Genomic DNA, 20,426 nt, shown 5'->3' with positions numbered 1-20,426 from the left:
GGTACACCTTGGGCTGTCTCGCATTGGATTAACAGTGTGGTGGCAGTTTAAAGGAGGTACATGTATGGTCATTTCGGACATCAAAAGTAAAATTTGTCACTTGGGAAATTTGAAACTGATCAACCAGCAAGGCTTGTCATACACTGTTGGGGTAATGACATAGGTAACACTTGGGTTGGGTGCATTGAATATAATTAAAGAAGATCATGTATTTCCTGATGTCCCCTAGTTCCCTAGGACATTATTGATATGGTTGTAAATATTACCCCGAAGGAGTTGGCGGGGGGCCATAAGTCATTACGCACTTAAAAAAGTCTGAAAGAGATTGAACAATGCAATTTCTGATCATGTTTTATAGCATAGTGGAGCTGTTGTACTTTATACAGACTTGAAATTAGATAACCATTTTTTTTCTGAAAGATGGGGTCCACCTGTCTCCTTTGGGTAATGACCTCTTTCTTAACACCTTAAAAATAAAAAAAAAAGCCAGGTTCTTCCCTAACAGTTACTAGTTCACAGTTACAAGTAACATGGAACAATAATGACATGTTAGGATTTTGGTCACAGCCTTGTACCGGGAAATGTGTCGCCTCCTCTTCTGTCTTCGTTTGGCGGTGAATGAGTTTCATGTGGATAACTCATTCATATGGCAGATTTCGCGGTACAAGCATTTATTGGTGATTATTGAGTTATTGATTGATATTGATTGATGTATATTGCGCATATTGATGCGAATCAGTGATATCTGTTTCCCAGTATCTACTAATCAGTATTGTCATCTGATTGATTTGTAGTCAGCTGAAATATGTTTCCCAGGATCAGCTGATTAATTGAGTTGAATTGTTGTTGAATTGGTTGAGAACTGTTTCCCAGGATCAGCTGATTAATTGATTTGAATTGTATTGTTTAATTGGTTGAGAACTGTTTCCCAGAATCAATCGATTAATTTGTTTGATTGAAATTGAATTTATTTTTGGCGTGCCATTATGGTCTATTGACAGACCGGCCGCCATATCTTTGCAATAAAGCTGTGACCATAAATCCAAATTTAAATTGTTTGTGATATGTGCATCTATTGATAATAGCACTTATGGCAATAAACCATAGAGTGCCGTTATCAGAGGGCACATGAATTATTGGTGTTGTGCAACCTGACGCCTATTTGGCGAAAGTGATAATCGAGTTATCTCCCTTGTTAAAGGAAGAAAACTTTGTGAAGATCAGCCAGAGAGTTATCAGGCTAAGTTTATCAAAAATTTACTTGCTTAAATACTTTATTTCTTCACCCTCCCATAATCCCTCCCCTTTAGGATAGGATCTGTGTTCTGCTGTTGTTTTTTTTCTTTTTATAGCGGTGGTGTGAGAAGGCAGGATAGTCACAGCTCCTGACCCCTTTTCGACGACGGATTCACAGCCCAATTGAAATCTATTCCTTAGTGACGAGCATTGTGATGAACTTCTATTCCTTATTGACGATTATTGTGACCAGCTTCAAATGGCGGATTTCGCGTTATAAACTTTCAGAAGTCAATTTGACTTGTTCAGATTTCGCGGAACGGCAGATTTCGCGGTACAAGCATTTATTGGTGATTATTGAGTTATTGATTGATATTGATTGATGTATATTGCGCATACTGATGCGAATCAGTGATATCTGTTTCCCAGTATCTACTAATCAGTATTGTCATCTGATTGATTTGTAGTCAGCTGAAATATGTTTCCCAGGATCAGCTGATTAATTGATTTGAATTGTTGTTGAATTGGTTGAGAACTGTTTCCCAGGATCAGCTGATTAATTGATTTGAATTGTATTGTTTAATTGGTTGAGAACTGTTTCCCAGAATCAATCGATTAATTTGTTTGATTGAAATTGAATTTATTGTTGGCGTGCCATTATGGTCTATTGACAGACCGGCCGCCGTATCTTTGCAATAAAGCTGTGACCATAAATCCAAATTTAAATTGTTTGTGATATGTGCATCTATTGATAACAAATTTCCTTGTTGCTTTCGGAAAACTGATAGACTTTTCGTTCAACTCATCCACATTTTTGGATATGCTTTTGAGTCATGTTGGTAATGTCTTTGTCGTGTTTCTCATTATGCCTTCTGTATAAACTTCGACAGGATACTTTTTGATTTTATTTCAGGTATAGTATATATTACATGAAGATGTCCATTTCACCACACCTACTTCTAATGTTGTTTTTGTATTAACACATCCTCTGTAGCCATTGATTCCGTGTACAGTTTAGTAGGTAAAAATAAACATATCAATGAAAAGCACTTCATTTCTGATTATTGTTCCATTATTACTTCTTAGTTCCAAAGACGAAGAGCTCTCTATCTACACTCCCTTTTCCTGGGGAGCCGGCATGAATGGAAGAAACCTAAGCATTTTGAAATGCTTTAGCTTGTCAAAAAATAGGGGGTTGTACACTTCATATCCCTCCGAAAATTTTGACGATGAATCATCTTCTTCTTTAGTTTCCCATTGAGCTATACCACGTTCTGTCCTTGTGCCTTCAAAATTATAATAGTAATAGTTAAAGCAACATGAATGGATTTTTTACGTTCACATTAAAACTTAACAAATATAATCCGCGTTCTATTTTCCCCATCTCATCGTTTAATAAAGGCTGACGAATGGTCATAATTAGATATTACGGCTTACGGGTTTGCAATATTGTAATTTAAAGTTGTTAAAGCTATTTCCAATAGTCTAAAATATCCAAGACTGTGTAATAGTTATTGTATATAATAATCGCAGTTATTCAAATCTTTAATGCATTGTAATAGTTATTGTATATGATTGCTCCCAGTTATTTGTCCTTTTGGGATTAGTTACCTCTCCGTCAGTATCGTACGTACATACGTACAAAAGTTTGTACATACGTATGCAGCATCGGCTGCCTTCTTTGAAGGATTTTGATCAAACTTCACACAAATACAAAGGACCATAATGTATAATATCTCAGACAAGTTTGAGTTTGGATAAAAATGTAGGTCAATTCATATTTTCTATGAAATCCATTGTCATTGCTCTAGCGGCTTCATTCCCTGAGGAATTTCGCACGAATAGAAAGAACCATATTTGCAATATCTTGGACAAGTTTTTGTTCGGGTCAAAGTCCAGGTAATTTTATCTATTTTCAGCAATTCCATTGTAAGTGCTCATACGGCTTAATTCCTTGAGGAATTTTATTCACACAAATATTGAGTTTTAGGGTTGCAGCGTTAAGGTCAAGGTCATAATTTGATTATAGTTTTTTTTTTTTAAATTTTTTACATGATGAAACTGAACGCAATGATAAAGGACAATATTACATCAGACACGTTTGAGTTTCAGGGATTTCAGGTCAAGGCTGAAGTCGCTATTTTTGTGGAAGTACTAGACTACTTGCATTTATCCAATATAATAGGCAATGATATATAATAATATATACATAATTTGCATTGCTATAATGTTATTCCATAAACGGATAATACAGGTGCTGAAACAGTAATACAAATAGATAACATTATGGTACTGTTTTTTAAACTAAACTTTATCCAACATTTACTCATTAGATAACTTTGACAGATCCAACATACACAATATGATGTCTCACTCAGCTCTCGACTTTGTGGTAAAGGTGAAGGTTAGGAATTCTTAAAATCATGTCAAAAATAGGATTTGTAGCTGTTGATAATATAATAACTTTTGCAATGACGTTTTCGCGATATGACCTTCTTATATTCAATTGATAACATTTATATAGTAATATGTTCGAGGTGATTAGTTTTCGCAATCGTCCAGATTTGCTGCGAAAATCAAGGTTCACACATATTTATTGAGATACAAATGTTATAAAGTAGAACTTGTATAATGAATATCGCTAAAAGGTTACACTCCTTAATTCAGTACCCACCTGGTATAGTGTTATCAAGGAAGCAGGCAAGTACACCGCCCGCTAGGTTCGGGTTGCCTAGCAACGTAAGAATGACATTGTCCGCTTCTTTGTTTCCTGTTGAAAATTACCCATCCGACATTAATCTTCATCATACAACAAAACGTACTGAGTTACTTCCCATTTGCAGTGTATTCTACATATATTAATGTCCAATAATGTAAAGACAAATATGTTAAATAGAAATACAATCTGTTTTAATGATTTCAGTGAATGACTCATATCTTTAACGCATGAATGCATTACTGTGAAATGGTAACATAGTTCAAATGCACAGCAACCAGTTGCTTATCAGTAAATTTCCATTATTTTATTGACATCATCCAAGGAAGGCAGAAGACAAGCATAAAAACATTTTCATCAGTGATTTCTTGAAACGTAATTGAATAATAAAACTTGCATTCTAAGAAACGGAAATACACGGAAAGGCTACGCACGAAAGAGTCCCTTCGCTTTTTGCTGTACGATTGTTGTTGTTGTACTGTTATTTTGCACAAACACACATATATAGAGAACGTCTGTACCAAAACTCGAAAGCCAGAAAAAATAATACAACATATAAAAATAAAAATTGAAGAAGAAAATAAGATTAAAAAAAAAGTAAACCATGATATTAATGTATTTTGCAGACATAGCCTGCAGGCTTCATTCTTTGTACTGTTACGATTGTTATCTTCAAGGAATGTGTTTCTTCCTGGTACTTCAGAGCATGAAATAAAATAACGAGTATAAAAATTAGATTAACGGTGAAATTCATAAATTCCGCTATAAACTTTTTTTTGATAAAACAGCAATCATTTGCAATAGAAATTATATACCTGTGTCGATAGTGTTGTCGTACGTCTCTATCCACTCCGGTATGACCAATCCTACCATCAGTGAAGTACCTATGATAGCGAGGTTTCGCATGGACGACAGACTAACAGACTGTAGGTTGGATAAAACGACTCCATTAAAGACTCCAAACATAACGAGGAGAACGCCACCTAGGACCGGATATGGAATTGTGATAAAAATGGCGGATACTTTTCCGACGAGACCAAAGACTATGTAGATCAGTGCAGCTGCCATGAATACGTAGCGGCTGGCGACCTTTAACATTAAAACAGAACACAAATTGTAGGTTAGTACATGTTGTCAATAAAAAAACACTTTCATTTGACAATCGACAAGTTGTTTGATCAGAAGCCATCGCTGCCTATTTTCAAGCTTGAAATCAAAGGAGAAGAAAAAAACCCACAACTGATCAATACCGAACCTCTTTCCTAACCCAATTTCCTGACATCATATGGGTATCAACACTTTTGATTTATTTAGGCCTTCATCTTCACTGTCGAGTCCTAGAAGGGCGAAACAACTGTAGTAATTAATTTTGGCCCTAATGAATCCGAATTTCAATTTGTGTTAAAATGTATGAAAACATTGTGTTTGGACACATTCATCACATAACATATACATCATCAAATGCTTAATAGGAATCCTACCATTCGTGGTGAATATATTTCATCCGAGCTTATAATGTTTAACCGTGCTTCATCATATATGGTTAATTAGTTATATTACACATTCACAGCGTGTTTTTAACCAACAAGCACACTAACCATTAAACTTTTGCCCTGCGTGCCCAAGTTTATTATCATAACATTGCACTTGAATATATCTTGTATAGCAGACACAGAACGCGATTTGCACCTTTGAAATGCAATTTGTAATATACACGAAGTAGACACCTTATAATCGATAAAGATATCGGCCATTTTGCCTTTGTAGGACTCGTTAGTAATACTGAGGACCAAGTGTTGAGATACAGAAGGTAAGTTAGAAGAATAAAATGGACGTTAATCGGCAAGTGTTTAAGTTTAGAAGGGGATGTGTTCTATGTTTTATTCTATTGGTTTGATCCAAACAAACACTCACCCGTGTCAGTCCAATAGCACCGATGCTAGTCCCGTAGGTAGTAGTAGCGTGTCCACATCCGATTACACCTGACAGGGAGGAACAGAGCCCTTCGATTGCAATACCACGGTTTACACTGTGTGACGGAGGTGGAGGAACATTGCAGGCTGATGCACATGCGTAATAATCCCCGATGGAATCGAGGATGGAAACAACAGTTGCCACCATAAAGCTAACGAACACTGAGATATCAAACCGCATTGGTCCAAACTGTCCTGAACGGAAAAAAGGTAAAAATCATTAGATAACCTCCATATTTTAATATGCATTGCTTTCCAAAAGTTCTGTGAGACTTGGAAGTTTTAAATCGAATGGTTAGCCAACAGAATTTGAGAAAAAAAGTATTGTTATATCCGTAAGATAGTTTATTGTAAGTGACGATTGAAATTTGTTTGAAAAATACCTCACTTCTTTGAAGTTGCAGGGAGAGGGAATGGAGGGTCCTTTTTTCCATTTTGTTCAAAATTGAATAGAAATAAGTGTGTTTTTACTGACACAAATAAAGTAATTGTTAAACTAATTAACAGTTAAAGAATGTAATAAATGCATTTTTGATATTTATATTAAACAAAGAGGGTTTCCAGAATGTTGCTTTTTGAGGATTTCTATTGTTACAAAACATATGAATTGTTGGAAAATGATCATGAACATTTGAAATCATGAACAAAAACATAATAAGAAGTTATGATTCGAACAAATTGTAATAATGACTTCGAGATTAACTTCGCTATATTGTACGATATAATTGTAACAGGACTTTTGGAGGGCAGTGAATGCCATGGTGATGTGCACAACTAATTTTGGCAAAAGCATCGTTAGCAAATAATTTTCTAAGGTTTCTAGTTGATCATCAATCTGCTATGCGGGGAATAGTGTCGTCTTGTCAAAAGATAATTCAAAACGTATCTTTTAGCTCTAATATTTCTTTTTCGAATGATCAGGACATTTTAAGACCAAGAACAACGGACTTACGCAGGGCAAGATGAATCAGTTTACATTTATGTCACATACCAGTTAAGGCATGCTGAACAAACTGACATTAGGGTCACGTACCAGGATAGGACATGTTTAAACCAGCTGACATTTATGTCACGTACTAGCGTACCAGGTAGGGCAATTTGACCAACTTGCATTTATATAACGTACAAGGTAGGTCAAGTTGCACCAGTTTACATTTATGTCATACCAGTTAAGGCATGTTAAATCAGCTGACATTAGGGTCACGTACCAGGGTGGGGCATGTTAAATCAGCTGACATTAGGGTCACGTACCAGGGTAGGGCATGTTAAACCAACTGGACTTGTGGATGATGTCTGTCCTAGCGTCTGTTCTTGAGTAGAAGTCTTTATGATTCCTGTCCATACTGAAGGCGCCGACCTCTGTGAGGATGGCACATATCGCCCAACCTACCGCCATAGCTATCAGGATCTAGCATATAAACATTTCAATAAGATAACAGTGGCAACGTAACACTAAAGGGCCAGTCAAAAAAACAAAAACAAATAGCAAAAACGACGAAAACAAAGCAAAATACACACACACACAAACACACAAACAGAGAACAAAATCGGGATGCCAAAATACGCACAGATATGAACGCCCAAAAAATAAAAACAACAAAAACAAAGAAAAATACGCACACAAAAAAAATAGAGATGAAAATCGAGATGCCAAAATACGAACACATATGAAGGTCCAAAAAACAAAAACAAAAAAAGAAACACACACAAAAACAAAACAAAACAAAACAAAAACAGAGAACAAAGTCAAGAAGCCAAAATAGGAGCAGAAATGAAGGCCCATAAAAAGTACATGGAGGATAAAGCCATTTGTTCTGAAAGGATAAATGTCCTGTTTCATCCGCGATACACAGCACACAATTGTATGTTAAATCAAAACGAGATTGAGGGGTGAAAACAGAACCACCATTTGTATCAATATGCATCAAACACGTCTCATTTCATACCGCAAAGGAAAGGAAACGTTTCCAGATGAAATACCGTTACTGATATCAAATATGTCGAACATATTATACACGTTGTATGAAGCAGTGTGTTTCTGAAATTAATTCTCAAATTATAAAAATCTTCATCTTTACCTTCTGTTTGAACCTGGTCGGGTTCTTTGGATAATAAGAACAATGTTTTATATCATTATGATTAAAAATTAAAGACAATACTGTAAACTTATTCATTTTGGCGCACTCAAATTTGCGTACACTGCCGACTTTAAGCTAATAAGCATAATGATGAAGTAGAGAACCGCATACACAACCGACTTTAAGCCAATTAGCGAAATGATGAAGTAGAGGACCGCGTACATAACCGACTTTACGCCAATTAGCGCAATGATGAAGTAGAGGATCGCGAATACCACCGACTTTCAGCTAATTAGCGCAATGATGAAGTAGAGGACCGCGTACATAACACACTTTAAGCCATATAGCGCAATGATGAAGTAGAGGACCGTATAGACAACCGACTTTCAGCCAATTAGCGCAATGATGAAGTAGAGGACCGCGTACACAACCGACTTTAAGCGAAATGATGAAGAAGAGGACACCGAACATAACTGACTTTAAGCCAATTAGCGAAATGATGAAGTAGAGGACCGCGTACACAGTCGACTTTAAGCCAATTAGCGTAATGATGAAGTAGAGGACCGCGTACATAACCGACTTTACGTCAATTAGCGCAATGATGAAATAGAGGATCGCGAACACAACCGATCAAGAGTACAGAAACTTCAGTTTACTCGAAAGATAGCTCAAATAAAATAATCGCTAAAATAGTTTGTTGATAGGTGTCAGTCATTGTTATAAAAGATAATACTGCAACAGAGGGACCACACATCTATGTATACAATTAGTGTTAACAGGTACACCAGGTACTTACAGCGAACACTGTATGGAGTGGATATCGTATGAAATGGCAGGATTTCTTTCTTGACCACATCGGGATGACTGTTTTCCTATTAGCTAAGTACAGAGACAGGATTATGGCTATGGCACTGGTCCTGTAAGGAAAATTAAAATTGAGTATTAATATTTATCATCTCGGATGGAGATGACAACGTTTTTGTTTTATAATACAGTTTAATTCAGTTTAAGCTTTACTGTATCTAACGCTCAGCTTTTGAAAGGTGCTTATAGTTTGTGTGCAAGCCTTTTATATTATATATGTGCCGTGTATCGAGGTTTGATTAAATAAAGCAAACATTGATTTATTAAAAAATATATACTGCCCGATTTATATATTCGCTTCAAACATCTGATAAAATCTATAAAAAAAAAAAGCACATCCGAAAAAAAATATTTACAGTATTTGTGCTTATATTATTATATATCCTTTTCATTTCCATAGAGTGTATAAACAGTTTAGAAATCAAGGCATAAAACAAGATAGGACTATCACTCTTCTTATAATATGACATGTCAATCCAGTTGTATAGTTACTGAGTGACATGTTCATGTTGCAGTCGATTAACTTTTACACTTTGTAAAAACACGTCGAAAACGTTACATATTTTATAAAAGTGCTTGAATTTGTAGTTACAAACGACGTACATCATAGACAGCGGCCAGTTGACTTGAGTGTATTTTATAATTGTGCCTGATACGGAAAAGCCAGTGAGAAGAATTGTCGGAACAATAGTAATTGGCCCAATAAATCGTAGCAAAACTCCAGCCAATCCAGTCACTCCTACCAAAAAATGGACAGCACCAGCCGCCAATAAACTGCCTTGTAACTAAAAAATATGAAAACATGTCCAAATTCCTTCATTTCCTGTATGTAAAAATTACCTCGTCTGTAGTCACAATCATGAGCAATTATTATAATATAACGTTAATCGAAAACTGATATCGTAATTGTTTGTGTATATATATATATATATGAAAACTTTAAAGGACATTGTGCATTGTGTAAATAGTAGAAATAATGAAATCAACATGACATTTTCGCTAACGTTTCCATGCCTTGCTGGTGGCTATCTTTAGGCGATTTGTTTATTCTTGCTTAGTTACATTATGACGTCATTTATTTGTGCCGTCATAGACAATTTTGGTTTTATACCGTTACCGCCTCTGCGGTAATTGAGTAGTTTATGTAAAACGTACGCACACAGCATGCATTGTATTAATAAAACTTACCGCCTGTAGGTAGCGGAGTATGATATCGTCTGACCCTTCCGGAAATTTTGTCTCTGTCATGTTTGAAATATTGTTGAAAACTGCAGGCAGAATCGAGCGAAGGTTTATTTGAATAGTGAAATATAGTTTTTTGTCACTGTCTGTAACGTTCGTGTAATTTTCATCATAAATATATTATGACACGAACGTTATAGGCATTAATAGGGAATTCATTTTCGTCAAAGTACTGACACGTGTTACATCATTCTGTGACGGGTATTTGACTTCCAGTAAAATGTACAGTAATATATTGTGTAATACATAATTTAAGGTATGATCTCAAGATATCAAAAAGAGAGTATAAGCTCTTGTAGATAAATAAACTAAGGCTTCAACATACTCGAGAATAGAAGCAAACTACGATCATTGCAAATTTGCAAAATTATTCAAATTAATTCCATAGCAGAGAGAGTTCTAAAATAAAACAAAAGACCTGTGATATGCAATTCATTAAGGCTTACATGAAAAGTATGTTACCAGTTAACTTAATATGACTTCAATCCTCACAAGCGATACATAGAAAAGCTTACTAATTTTGGTTAGTAACAGTGTTATATGCTAACAATTCTTGGAAATCCAAGATAAAATGACGAAAAACTTATAACATTTTGTTTTGTAAGAAAGCATACGTTTTGCTTCGAAAAGATGTTAAAGCATCGAATGTTTGAATCATCATAACAATATAGCCAGTCCCTCTGAAAGCAATCAACCAATTCAAGTCCGTGGTCAGTTGGCCCTCTGTCATCGGCTTTCTCACCAATATGCACACCAACAATCGACGTACTCACTAATGAACGCAATACTTATGAGAGATGGTTCACCTTACCAGTGAAGGGCTGTGTGCCGTTGCATCTTCCTTTGCCTATCTGAGATATGGCTAAAAGTGGTGCCACGTAGCTAGAGGAAGGTCCTTGGAACACTGGTAATCTGTTATGGCGATAAAGTAGAAAGCCTGCAAATGTCTTCTTAAACGCTGACCTCATGCCCTCAAATTGCATATACTATCCTCAGCGGAATGTATCAAGAGTGCATTTAGGCTTTCCAGACTTGCCATGAATAATTGCTTCTATGTAATATTAAAATCAGACAAGCTGTTTACAATATTTTATATTACTTGTTAAATATAGATTATAATCTTCAAGATGTCGTAAACACTGTTGTCATAATATTTTGGGGTATGTTAATTGAGATTTCTGGTATTTTCTTAAAGTATTTGATATCAAAATAGTCCATTAAGAAGTTACATAACCTTGACCCATTTTATCATTTATTAATGGTTTTTTTTTTTTTTTTTTTTTGCTTTGTTTTCAACTGAACCCTTTAAGATCTGCTAGTTATTTTACATAAACTAATAAATTTTACTACAATATTAGTTTTAAGAACTTAACCAAAGAAATGTTACACCATCCCACTTTGAATTCAAATTTTCTAAGAGCCGCCACAAAATCGGATGTTTGAAACATAATACAATTTGCAACTGGTCTTAAAGTATCTTCCTTCAAAACATCAGCCTTATTACTGATTTTCCCTTGGAAAATGCGCTACATTATTTTTTACACTGTCACCAATATAACGATCATCGTGTCATGTTTTTGAGGAAATTGTCTGTATTTAATGTCCATATAGATCTAAATCTGATACTTAATGGATCAGATAGACTTAGTCAAATTGACAATGACCATATACGGTTGATTGTTCAAGAATATATAAAAAATACTAACCGTTTTTATTGACCTGATGTCATTTATGTCATAATTGTTTTTTGGTTGTTTTTTTTTACTATAATAAGTCATGAACAATAGACTATACAATTCCTATATCAATTTGTGCAAAATAAATTATATATGACATATATATTATGCAAAATACTGATATATATAACACCGATAGACTATACATATCGAAACTATATTGTTGATAGTACATGTAAACCAACATTTTTATTACCATATTGTACATTTTGTTTTATATTTACTTATTAATATTATGTCATGATCATTTACTTAATAGCCATAACACTATTGTAATTTTGGTAACTGGTATGGCACACGTCGTTGTTTCAACCAATACATATTAATGTTGTGTTCTTATATATATGTGTGTAAAATATCATTATATTGTATCGTAAATGCTGCCATTTGTTAATACCATTATATTTATGTTTATGGAAGAGGACAATTATAAGTTGTAAAACTTGTGTCCAATTCCTTTTGAAATGTTTTCAAATAAAATATGTTTAAACTAAAATTAAACTACTGATTGTCCGCCGAAAGGCCCAAATTTTCACCCCTCCTTTTTGAAAGATATATTTCCATACCGTGGCCATAAAAAAGTTATACAAGTCATTCTGATTATCAAACTTAACATTAACACAAATTTGACTGTAATTTACAAGTCTGCATTGATTGGTTAAAAAGCTACCAATACGTTTCAGAAGACTCAGCATTTGTGTTGTTTACATCCGTAGAAACAGATTAACTAATCCTCCGTGTCATCTTCTGAAGAGTTCATTGAAAAATGGTTGCGCTTCCTCAACATGCCAATTATTCAGCATTTAGTTTTAGGACCTCCTTGTTATTTCAAATAGATTGACTTGGCGATTGTGATCTTGACAGTAAAAAGTAAAACACACATACTGACCTTGATAATCATACACCTGAGCATGCTACTGGTCTAACTACTAATTACTCTAGACTCATTAGTTAATGACAAGATGTTTTAAGAGAACAGAGAGACGCTGGGCAGACGGTCGGACGGACGCCCGGACAGACGCCCGTACGGACGAGCAGACAACGAACACAGCACGAGGACATAAGCTCACTTACACTTACTTAAACAGAGTAGCTTGAAATTTCGAACAATAAGACAAACATCATAGCACGAAATATAAAAAAAAATTCGCAAATACAAAAAGAATTCTTGGTTACTAATTAATGTTGATGATTATAGCAGAGTCAAGATATGTATTAACACAGATTTTAATAATCAAACGATATCAGCTACAATCATTTTATGTAATAATTCTAAAAGTAACAGAACACATTTCTGTAAACGATAAAAGCTTAATGAACTGTTTAATGCCAACAAGCAGACTGACCGTACACCCAGGGTGACCATGAAGAATGTCGTCACGCCATTCATGAACAGAGTGGAACTGAGGAGTTTGGCTTTGAATTCATCGTTATCCTCTGCACATACAACCTGTGCCACTAGTAGGGACACGACCAGGGAGCCTGACAGGGTTGACAGGACTTGCTGAAAAATAAATAATACATTGCTTTTAGAGCCAATGTGCACCATATAGTCATGTTCTATTATCAAGAAGAATTCCTTATTAATAGCAAATATGATTCACCACCGACGGCGTATTACCTGCCTATCACAGCAACATAAACAGTGACATTGACGGTATAGTAATATATTAATACCAAGAAATGAAAAATACCAATAACATTGTCCTAATAATGTCGCTTTTACACTGAAAGTTTCATTCAAAATGCAAAGACAGTGAACAAATTATTATCTTCTGGACGCCATACATCATTTACCCACTTAAAATTTAAAAAACCCAAATAAGACCAATTAGAATTAGGTTTTAGATAAGATTCACGATAGAATATTCATGTTTTCAATCGATCAAAATTACTTTTGTCGGGGATGTAACACCTTAAATGCCAAAAAGTCTACTAGTATTTAATTAATATACATTGTGGCACCCTAGCTAACAGAAAAGGTAAAATCACAATAGATTACAATATCTAGCACCTTAGTATATGCGAGTACATTTACTGTAGATAATCTAGCAAAATAACTGGGTTTTTTTTTATGTGTAAACGCGATTTGAATGAAAATGAAAATGTTCACATAATTATATTCCTTATGTTATAACTTATTGCACCTGTTAAGGGTCATCTATATAGCAGAATAATGTTGTATTTCAAACACGAATAAATATCTTAAAATTTGCACAAAAATAGTTATATAATATACCAAAATGTTTGTTTAGACATGTAATGTCTTCAAATCACAAATAATTTGCTCTAGATACAGTTTCTTCTATAGAGTTACTTTGTAGTAAGTTGTAGCATGGAATAATTATAAGTCACAAAAATAACCAAAACTGAAAAATAGCCCAGCTGTCATGTTCATAAGTGTCTATACCACAGGGTAGGAGCATTTGTTTGAACGGATTTGACTTTAAGTAGATAAAAAAAAACACATATTTTGTTTTGACATTGAAATGCAAATGGCGGCTGTGGATGATATTACACCAATATGGCATAAAGTGTGTGTGTGTGTGTGTGTGTGGGGGGGGGGGGGGGGGGGGGGGCATTTCAACCATTAAAAATGCTCCTATATCATAATTTTAAGTCATCTGATTATAGTACGAATGACCTTTTTAAGACAAATTGTCAAACTAGTGATTTTATGGCCTTTTTCAGAATTATATATATTTATAGCCTAGTAAAATATAGAATGTTTTGGCTGGATTTTCTGTTTAGATGCCCCTTAAAAAGCTTGTAACATGTCCCCTAGCGTTGAGGTATGTACACTGTAATAGGATATGTTGTTTAAAGCGTAATTCTGTCTTTCGCCATAATGGTATATGTCTGTAGCTCGTACTGTCGATTGTTGACTAAAATTAAAGGTCGTCAGATACTTAGTGTCAAGGACACATTGAACCAATATGTAAAATAAATCAGATGACATCCTAGATCACTCGGACTGTGTCAGACCGTGCATGTTACAACAGATGTATAATTTAATGACAATGTAAATCGTATGTACAAGAAAAACAACCTTAGACTATTTACAATTATGTTACTTTAATCCAAAAAAACCCACATTAATGTTCATATATTATGTTATATCTATCTAAAGGAGGTGGTGCATGGCGGCCCACGGCCGAATATTATTTTATGCATGATATTATGATAGACTTTTACCAAATACATGTCATTTTAGACACTAAAACGAAAATTGGCAAATGCTGTATACGCAGCGCCACCTAACATGATTTCTGTAAAAAATGTGTACCCTCCCTTTTAAATTCAGTATATTTCTCGTACAAAAGTACTTGATAAATTTCATATTGCATTGATAGTCTCATGTGATGTTATATTTTATAAAAACATGTGTGTTTAGTATGAATTTGTATAATAGAAAGTGTAATTACAGCTTGTTTAACAAAATTATCAGTAAAAAAATTACCTTCTTGAAATTTTCTTTTATTTGTTAAGCAGATAAAATGTAATAATCGTTGGAGTACTATCAAATTTTGCTTTTAAAAAACATGTTTGCATATTAATCTTGATACACAACCAAAAAAAATCATCAAAAATTACTGGATAACAAAAGATTTGTGCTTACAATGAAAGGTCATGAAGTAAATTATATTAAAAACCCAAGGGTTAAAAAGGAGCACCCTGTCTGACACAAGCAGTAAAGTCTGGTTGCATTGTTAGTTTTGTTGGATTTTTAGCATTTGCCTCTATTTTTCAGTACTTTCGGTACTTTGATATGTTGTCCAAAATTGGGGGTGTATGCATTTAACATAATAAAATCTTGACATATCCAGTAATTCACCAAATAAATTTGTTTCATTAAATGTTTATGAATATCCATAGATTATTTCTAACCGGAAATTTTGATAGTACTCCATTAATAACTTTGTGGTATTAGACTTTAAATGAAAAGTTAAAAACAATGATTTTCACAAATAAGACATCAAATTAGGCTGAAATTTAATTTTAGTGTCACGGAGCGTGATGATTCATATACAAAATTAAACCTTAAACAAATGGGGTGAATTTGTTTCACAAATAGGAAATAAAAATGTGTTCTATAATAATTAGTTGTCAAAACATTAGCTTCTTATGCAGTTAGATGGGGGGAAATGAAATCACCAAAAAAAGAATATATACATTGAGGAATGGAAATTAATTCCTCCCACATAATCGGGGATATTATGCTTTTGACAAAAATATGTTTCCGGGAAAAAAATCGCCGTGGGCCGATTTAGCCCTCCTATGAAAGTTTTACCGACCTGTAAGGCAAACATAAGTGTGAGATGCGGAGGAACATTAGAGCTGATGTTGTACATAAGACCTGTCGTCAATTCTGTTTCTATTTCCTCTTTCGGAAGGGTAGCAGAAATGACAACTAGAGGGGGTCGATCATCGTCATTATTTTCGTTGGTTGGCTTGACCGATCTTCGTTTTTCCACATTTGCAGGAACACCAAGGTGCTGAAATATTGTTTGTAGTTCAATGTTATATAACTATGGTAACGGAGCGCATTATCAATTAATCCTAAATCGCTGCCTACGCTAGGGATCGAACCCGGGCTATCTGGCTTACTATCTAACGCTCAAACGATCGAGCTAAAGAGATCTCTGTCGTCACATACGAGGGCAGATTGATATGTTCTGAGCCTCATATCGAAATTTGTATTATGGCGAGTATTTATCAGGGTTACATTATAAAACGTGTTACGGTTTTCTATATGAAAACAGTAGCATATATTTATCTATCATGGGTGTCATTTGTTGGTGTTAATTAGATGTATCTATATTTCTGTATCATGGATGTCATTTGTTGGTGATAATTAGATATATCTATATTTCTGTATCATGGGTGTCATTTGTTGGTGATAATTAGATAGATCTATTTTTTCTGTATCATGTGTGTCATATGTTGGTGATAATTAGATATATCTATTTTTTCTGTATCATGGGTGTCATATGTTGGTGATAGTTAGATATATCTATTTTTTCTGTATCATGGGTGTCATTTGTTGGTGTTAATTAGATGTATCTATATTTCTGTATCATGGGTGTCATTTGTTGGTGATAATTAGATATATCTATTTTTTCTGTAGCATGGGTGTTATTTGTTGTTGTTAATTAGATATATCTATTTTTCTTTATCATGGGTCTCATTGAATTGTTGGTGTTAATAAGATATATACGTAACAGGAGAGATAAAAATGTAGCGGCCAGACCAGGGTTCGAACCCGGTACCTCCGAACAGTAGCCGGGTGTTCTACCAATTGAGCTACCTGATCACCGATGATCGACACAGATGTTTTTAGTTGGAGACTAAGCTAATCGGGAGATAATAAACTTCGGGAGTGACACGGAACTGTATGATGGCTGGGAATAATATCGAGTTCCGTAATCTTGTGATTCATTTTCTTAACTATGTGTTATAGCGTCAATAGAGTATAGTAGAGAGTGCAGCTCTAACGGGCGAAGCCCGTTCGCGTAGCGAACTTAATGGTAGAGATGTCTCGGACCCCCCCCCCCCCCCCCCCCGTTTTTTTCCCCCAATATACTTAGAGTTCAAAAACTTTCTCAGTAACCGGAAACAGGAAGTCACGACAAGATCCAGTGTTGCGCAAGACTGTATTCAAAGTCACATTCTCGGGAGATAACAAAATATCAACATTTTAAAAATATGCAAATGTTTGACTTCACACTAGTTAGAATTTGTTAATAAAATTTATCTCGAACAATTTCTTAATTTTTTTATATTCAAAACGTAACGGTATAATTTTCAACGAAAATATTTCCAGTGTTTTACGAGTGCAGCTCCGGTCCGTTCGAGTTTCATACCACGTGATGTGTGGACTCGGTAAACTTCGGCAGATCTCGCGGTATTCGAGGAGTCACGTGACCACCGTAAATAGATTAGCATCGAAATCACGGTCTTGATCCTCGAGTTTTAAAAACATTACAATATTATATATATCTTATATATATATCTTACGCTAAATAAAGCATGTATTTAAATTCACATGATATTTGAGGCAGTGATACGACCAGTCTGTTTTACATTTCACACCATCGGAAACTGTACTACGTTCCGCATAGATGAAACAAAACACGTGGGATTTACTATTCTAGTAGACTAGATTATGTGTGCTTGTTTCTCGAATTCCATGAGCACCGGGATTGCTGCGCTCTCACATAGGCCATGCCTAAAATTATATTAGAATATATCACGGGTCTGTGCCGTGGACAGGGATATCTCAACCCGAGTGTAAGAGTTTGGCCAGTCAGCACGAGCCTTGCCGAGTGCTGGCCAGCCAAACTCTTACACGCATACTTGCAAACAAATGTAAGTTTTTATGAAAGTTTATAATTGTGCCATCTTCAATGTTCCTTTGAATGTGCATCAACATTGATGACGTCATCATTTACGACTTGGTTACCAACGTAAAATGATGACGCTATTGTGAGCAACGTCATATAGCGCGTGCCGGCTGTCTTTTTGTAATTTTGTTCTAAATGTTGTGTTTTGTATCTGATGCCCATTAGGCACCTAATTATGTTCTAAATGTTGTGTTTTATATCTGATGCCACGAAGTTATGTTCTAAATGTTGTGTTTTATATCTAATGCCATGTAAGAAATGTCCTAAATGTTGTGTTTTATATATGATGCTATGTAATTATGTCCTAAATGTTGTGTTTTATATCTGATGCCACGAAGTTATGTTCTAAATGTTGTGTTTTATATCTAATGCCATGTAAGAAATGTCCTAAATGTTGTGTTTTATATATGATGCTATGTAATTTTGTCCTAAATGTTGTGTTTTTATATATGATGCTATGTAATTATGTCCTAAATGTTGTGTTTTATATATGATGCTATGTAATTATGTCCTAAATCTTGTGTTTTATATCTGATGCCCAGTAATTATGTCCTGAAAGTTTCTTGTAATTACATTCTGAATTTTTTGTTATTCATTATCGCATTTTATTTGATATTTGCAATGTAGGTTCTTGTTTTGATACCGACAATATTGTCAAAACGCCTGTATTTATACCACATACTGATAAAAAATAGCATTTGAAACACAGGAAACCCAAAACAAACTCCAGTGACATAACCTGCTGAAAGGATCGAAAACAATGTGTGTTTGTATCTCGTCATTTTTGTCTAAAAACCACACAGTCAACATATGTCTGGTGTTTATAGTGCATCACAAATCTGGTATGACTGAACAGTTTAATGTATGTATTTGATGAACATTTATATATTCAAAATGTGTGACACTTAAATGAAATATATTCCATTTCATGTGTTGGCAGTTAAATCAGATCACACATCTGTAATGAGATACTTAAAGAAGATAACACGACCAAAGGGTAATTAGCTGGACACTGGTCAGTCGAACCAACCATGGTGGCTTTGATGGCAGACAATGTGTCGACGTGACTGGCCATTAAAATAATGAACATCGTTATCACAGAATCTTTACCAACTCTCATTAAATTCAACAAACAACTGCAGAATACATTTTTAAAAATAATCATATTTCATGAATATCTCGCTTTGGGTATATTTCTCAGGTATATGCATATTTTTTTTTTTTTTTTCACAAAAAGAACTTACTTTACAAATCACTTTTTCCTAAAGTTTTTTTTTTCCTTTGGTAAATCAAACCATGTATGTTGTTTTGTTGTGAAGATTTACTCCATACACATTACATTTCCTTGCGACTTTATTCCACATTCTTTTTAAGTAGGACATTTAGAATGTGAGCGTGAATACTGTATTGCTACGGCATACGTCTAGTAGTAATCAAAGTAATTAGCACATTTTGATGTAATTTACAGTGACAAACACAGAAAATTGTACAAAAGTAAAGTGTTTCGTATAATTTTTACATACAAAGAATATGCTTTAAGTTACCCTTAATATGCTTCATCGCTAAAGTGACACTTAAGATACTTCATAATTAAGGTGGCCCTTAAGGTATTTCATCTTTAAAGTGACCCTTTAAATATTTCATTAAAGTGACCCTAAAGATGTTTCATCATTGAAGTACATCCTTAAGAAACTTTATCATAAAAGGGCAGCTTTGAAATATTTCATCATTACCTTATGGCTTTCTGTTCGTTCCGACATCTCATATCCCTCGTGTACAGCACCTATCTCCATGGTGTATTGTTGAATACGTACTTCTTTTTCTAGAGAATGATAATCTTTATAATCACTTTACTGTAACCTGGCTTTGTTATTCTAGGCGAGAAGTGAAACGTGTTTTCATTCCAGCTATCATTTGCTATAAAACTGACTAATCAGAATGCTCGATACAACGTACGCAGATCAAATCAACAATGCTATGTTTATCATTGATTGATTTCTTATTTTAAATGTAAATCCAAACAAAATCATCCAAGCCGAGTTGAAATTTCCATGCCTTATTTATTTATTTATTTATTTATTCATTCATTCATTTACATTTAGCATATGTACACCACCTAAGATGTTTCCTAATTAATCATAACAGTCCCTCGGCGAATTACGTATCGGCTGGGGGGG

General features: G+C 34.5%; 1 protein-coding gene across 1 annotated transcript; it reads right to left on the bottom strand.

The window, feature by feature from the left end:
* Window positions 1-1,922: 1,922 nt before the first annotated feature.
* Window positions 1,923-16,465, bottom strand: LOC117340897 (solute carrier family 23 member 2-like). The gene is made up of 11 exons (XM_033902676.1): window positions 16,141-16,465; window positions 13,192-13,349; window positions 10,921-11,021; window positions 10,056-10,135; window positions 9,471-9,652; window positions 8,800-8,920; window positions 7,177-7,333; window positions 5,867-6,120; window positions 4,768-5,041; window positions 3,911-4,006; window positions 1,923-2,522 (listed from the first exon to the last, which is right to left on the bottom strand). Exons 1-11 carry the CDS (start codon window positions 16,195-16,197, stop codon window positions 2,347-2,349), a joined length of 1,656 nt encoding a protein of 551 aa, XP_033758567.1. The 5' UTR covers window positions 16,198-16,465; the 3' UTR covers window positions 1,923-2,346.
* Window positions 16,466-20,426: the final 3,961 nt, after the last annotated feature.

The sequence above is a fragment of the Pecten maximus genome, chromosome 13 (assembly GCF_902652985.1).
Source record: "Pecten maximus chromosome 13, xPecMax1.1, whole genome shotgun sequence".
Taxonomy (NCBI): domain Eukaryota; kingdom Metazoa; phylum Mollusca; class Bivalvia; order Pectinida; family Pectinidae; genus Pecten; species Pecten maximus.
This window is presented reverse-complemented; position numbering and strand designations above follow the sequence as displayed.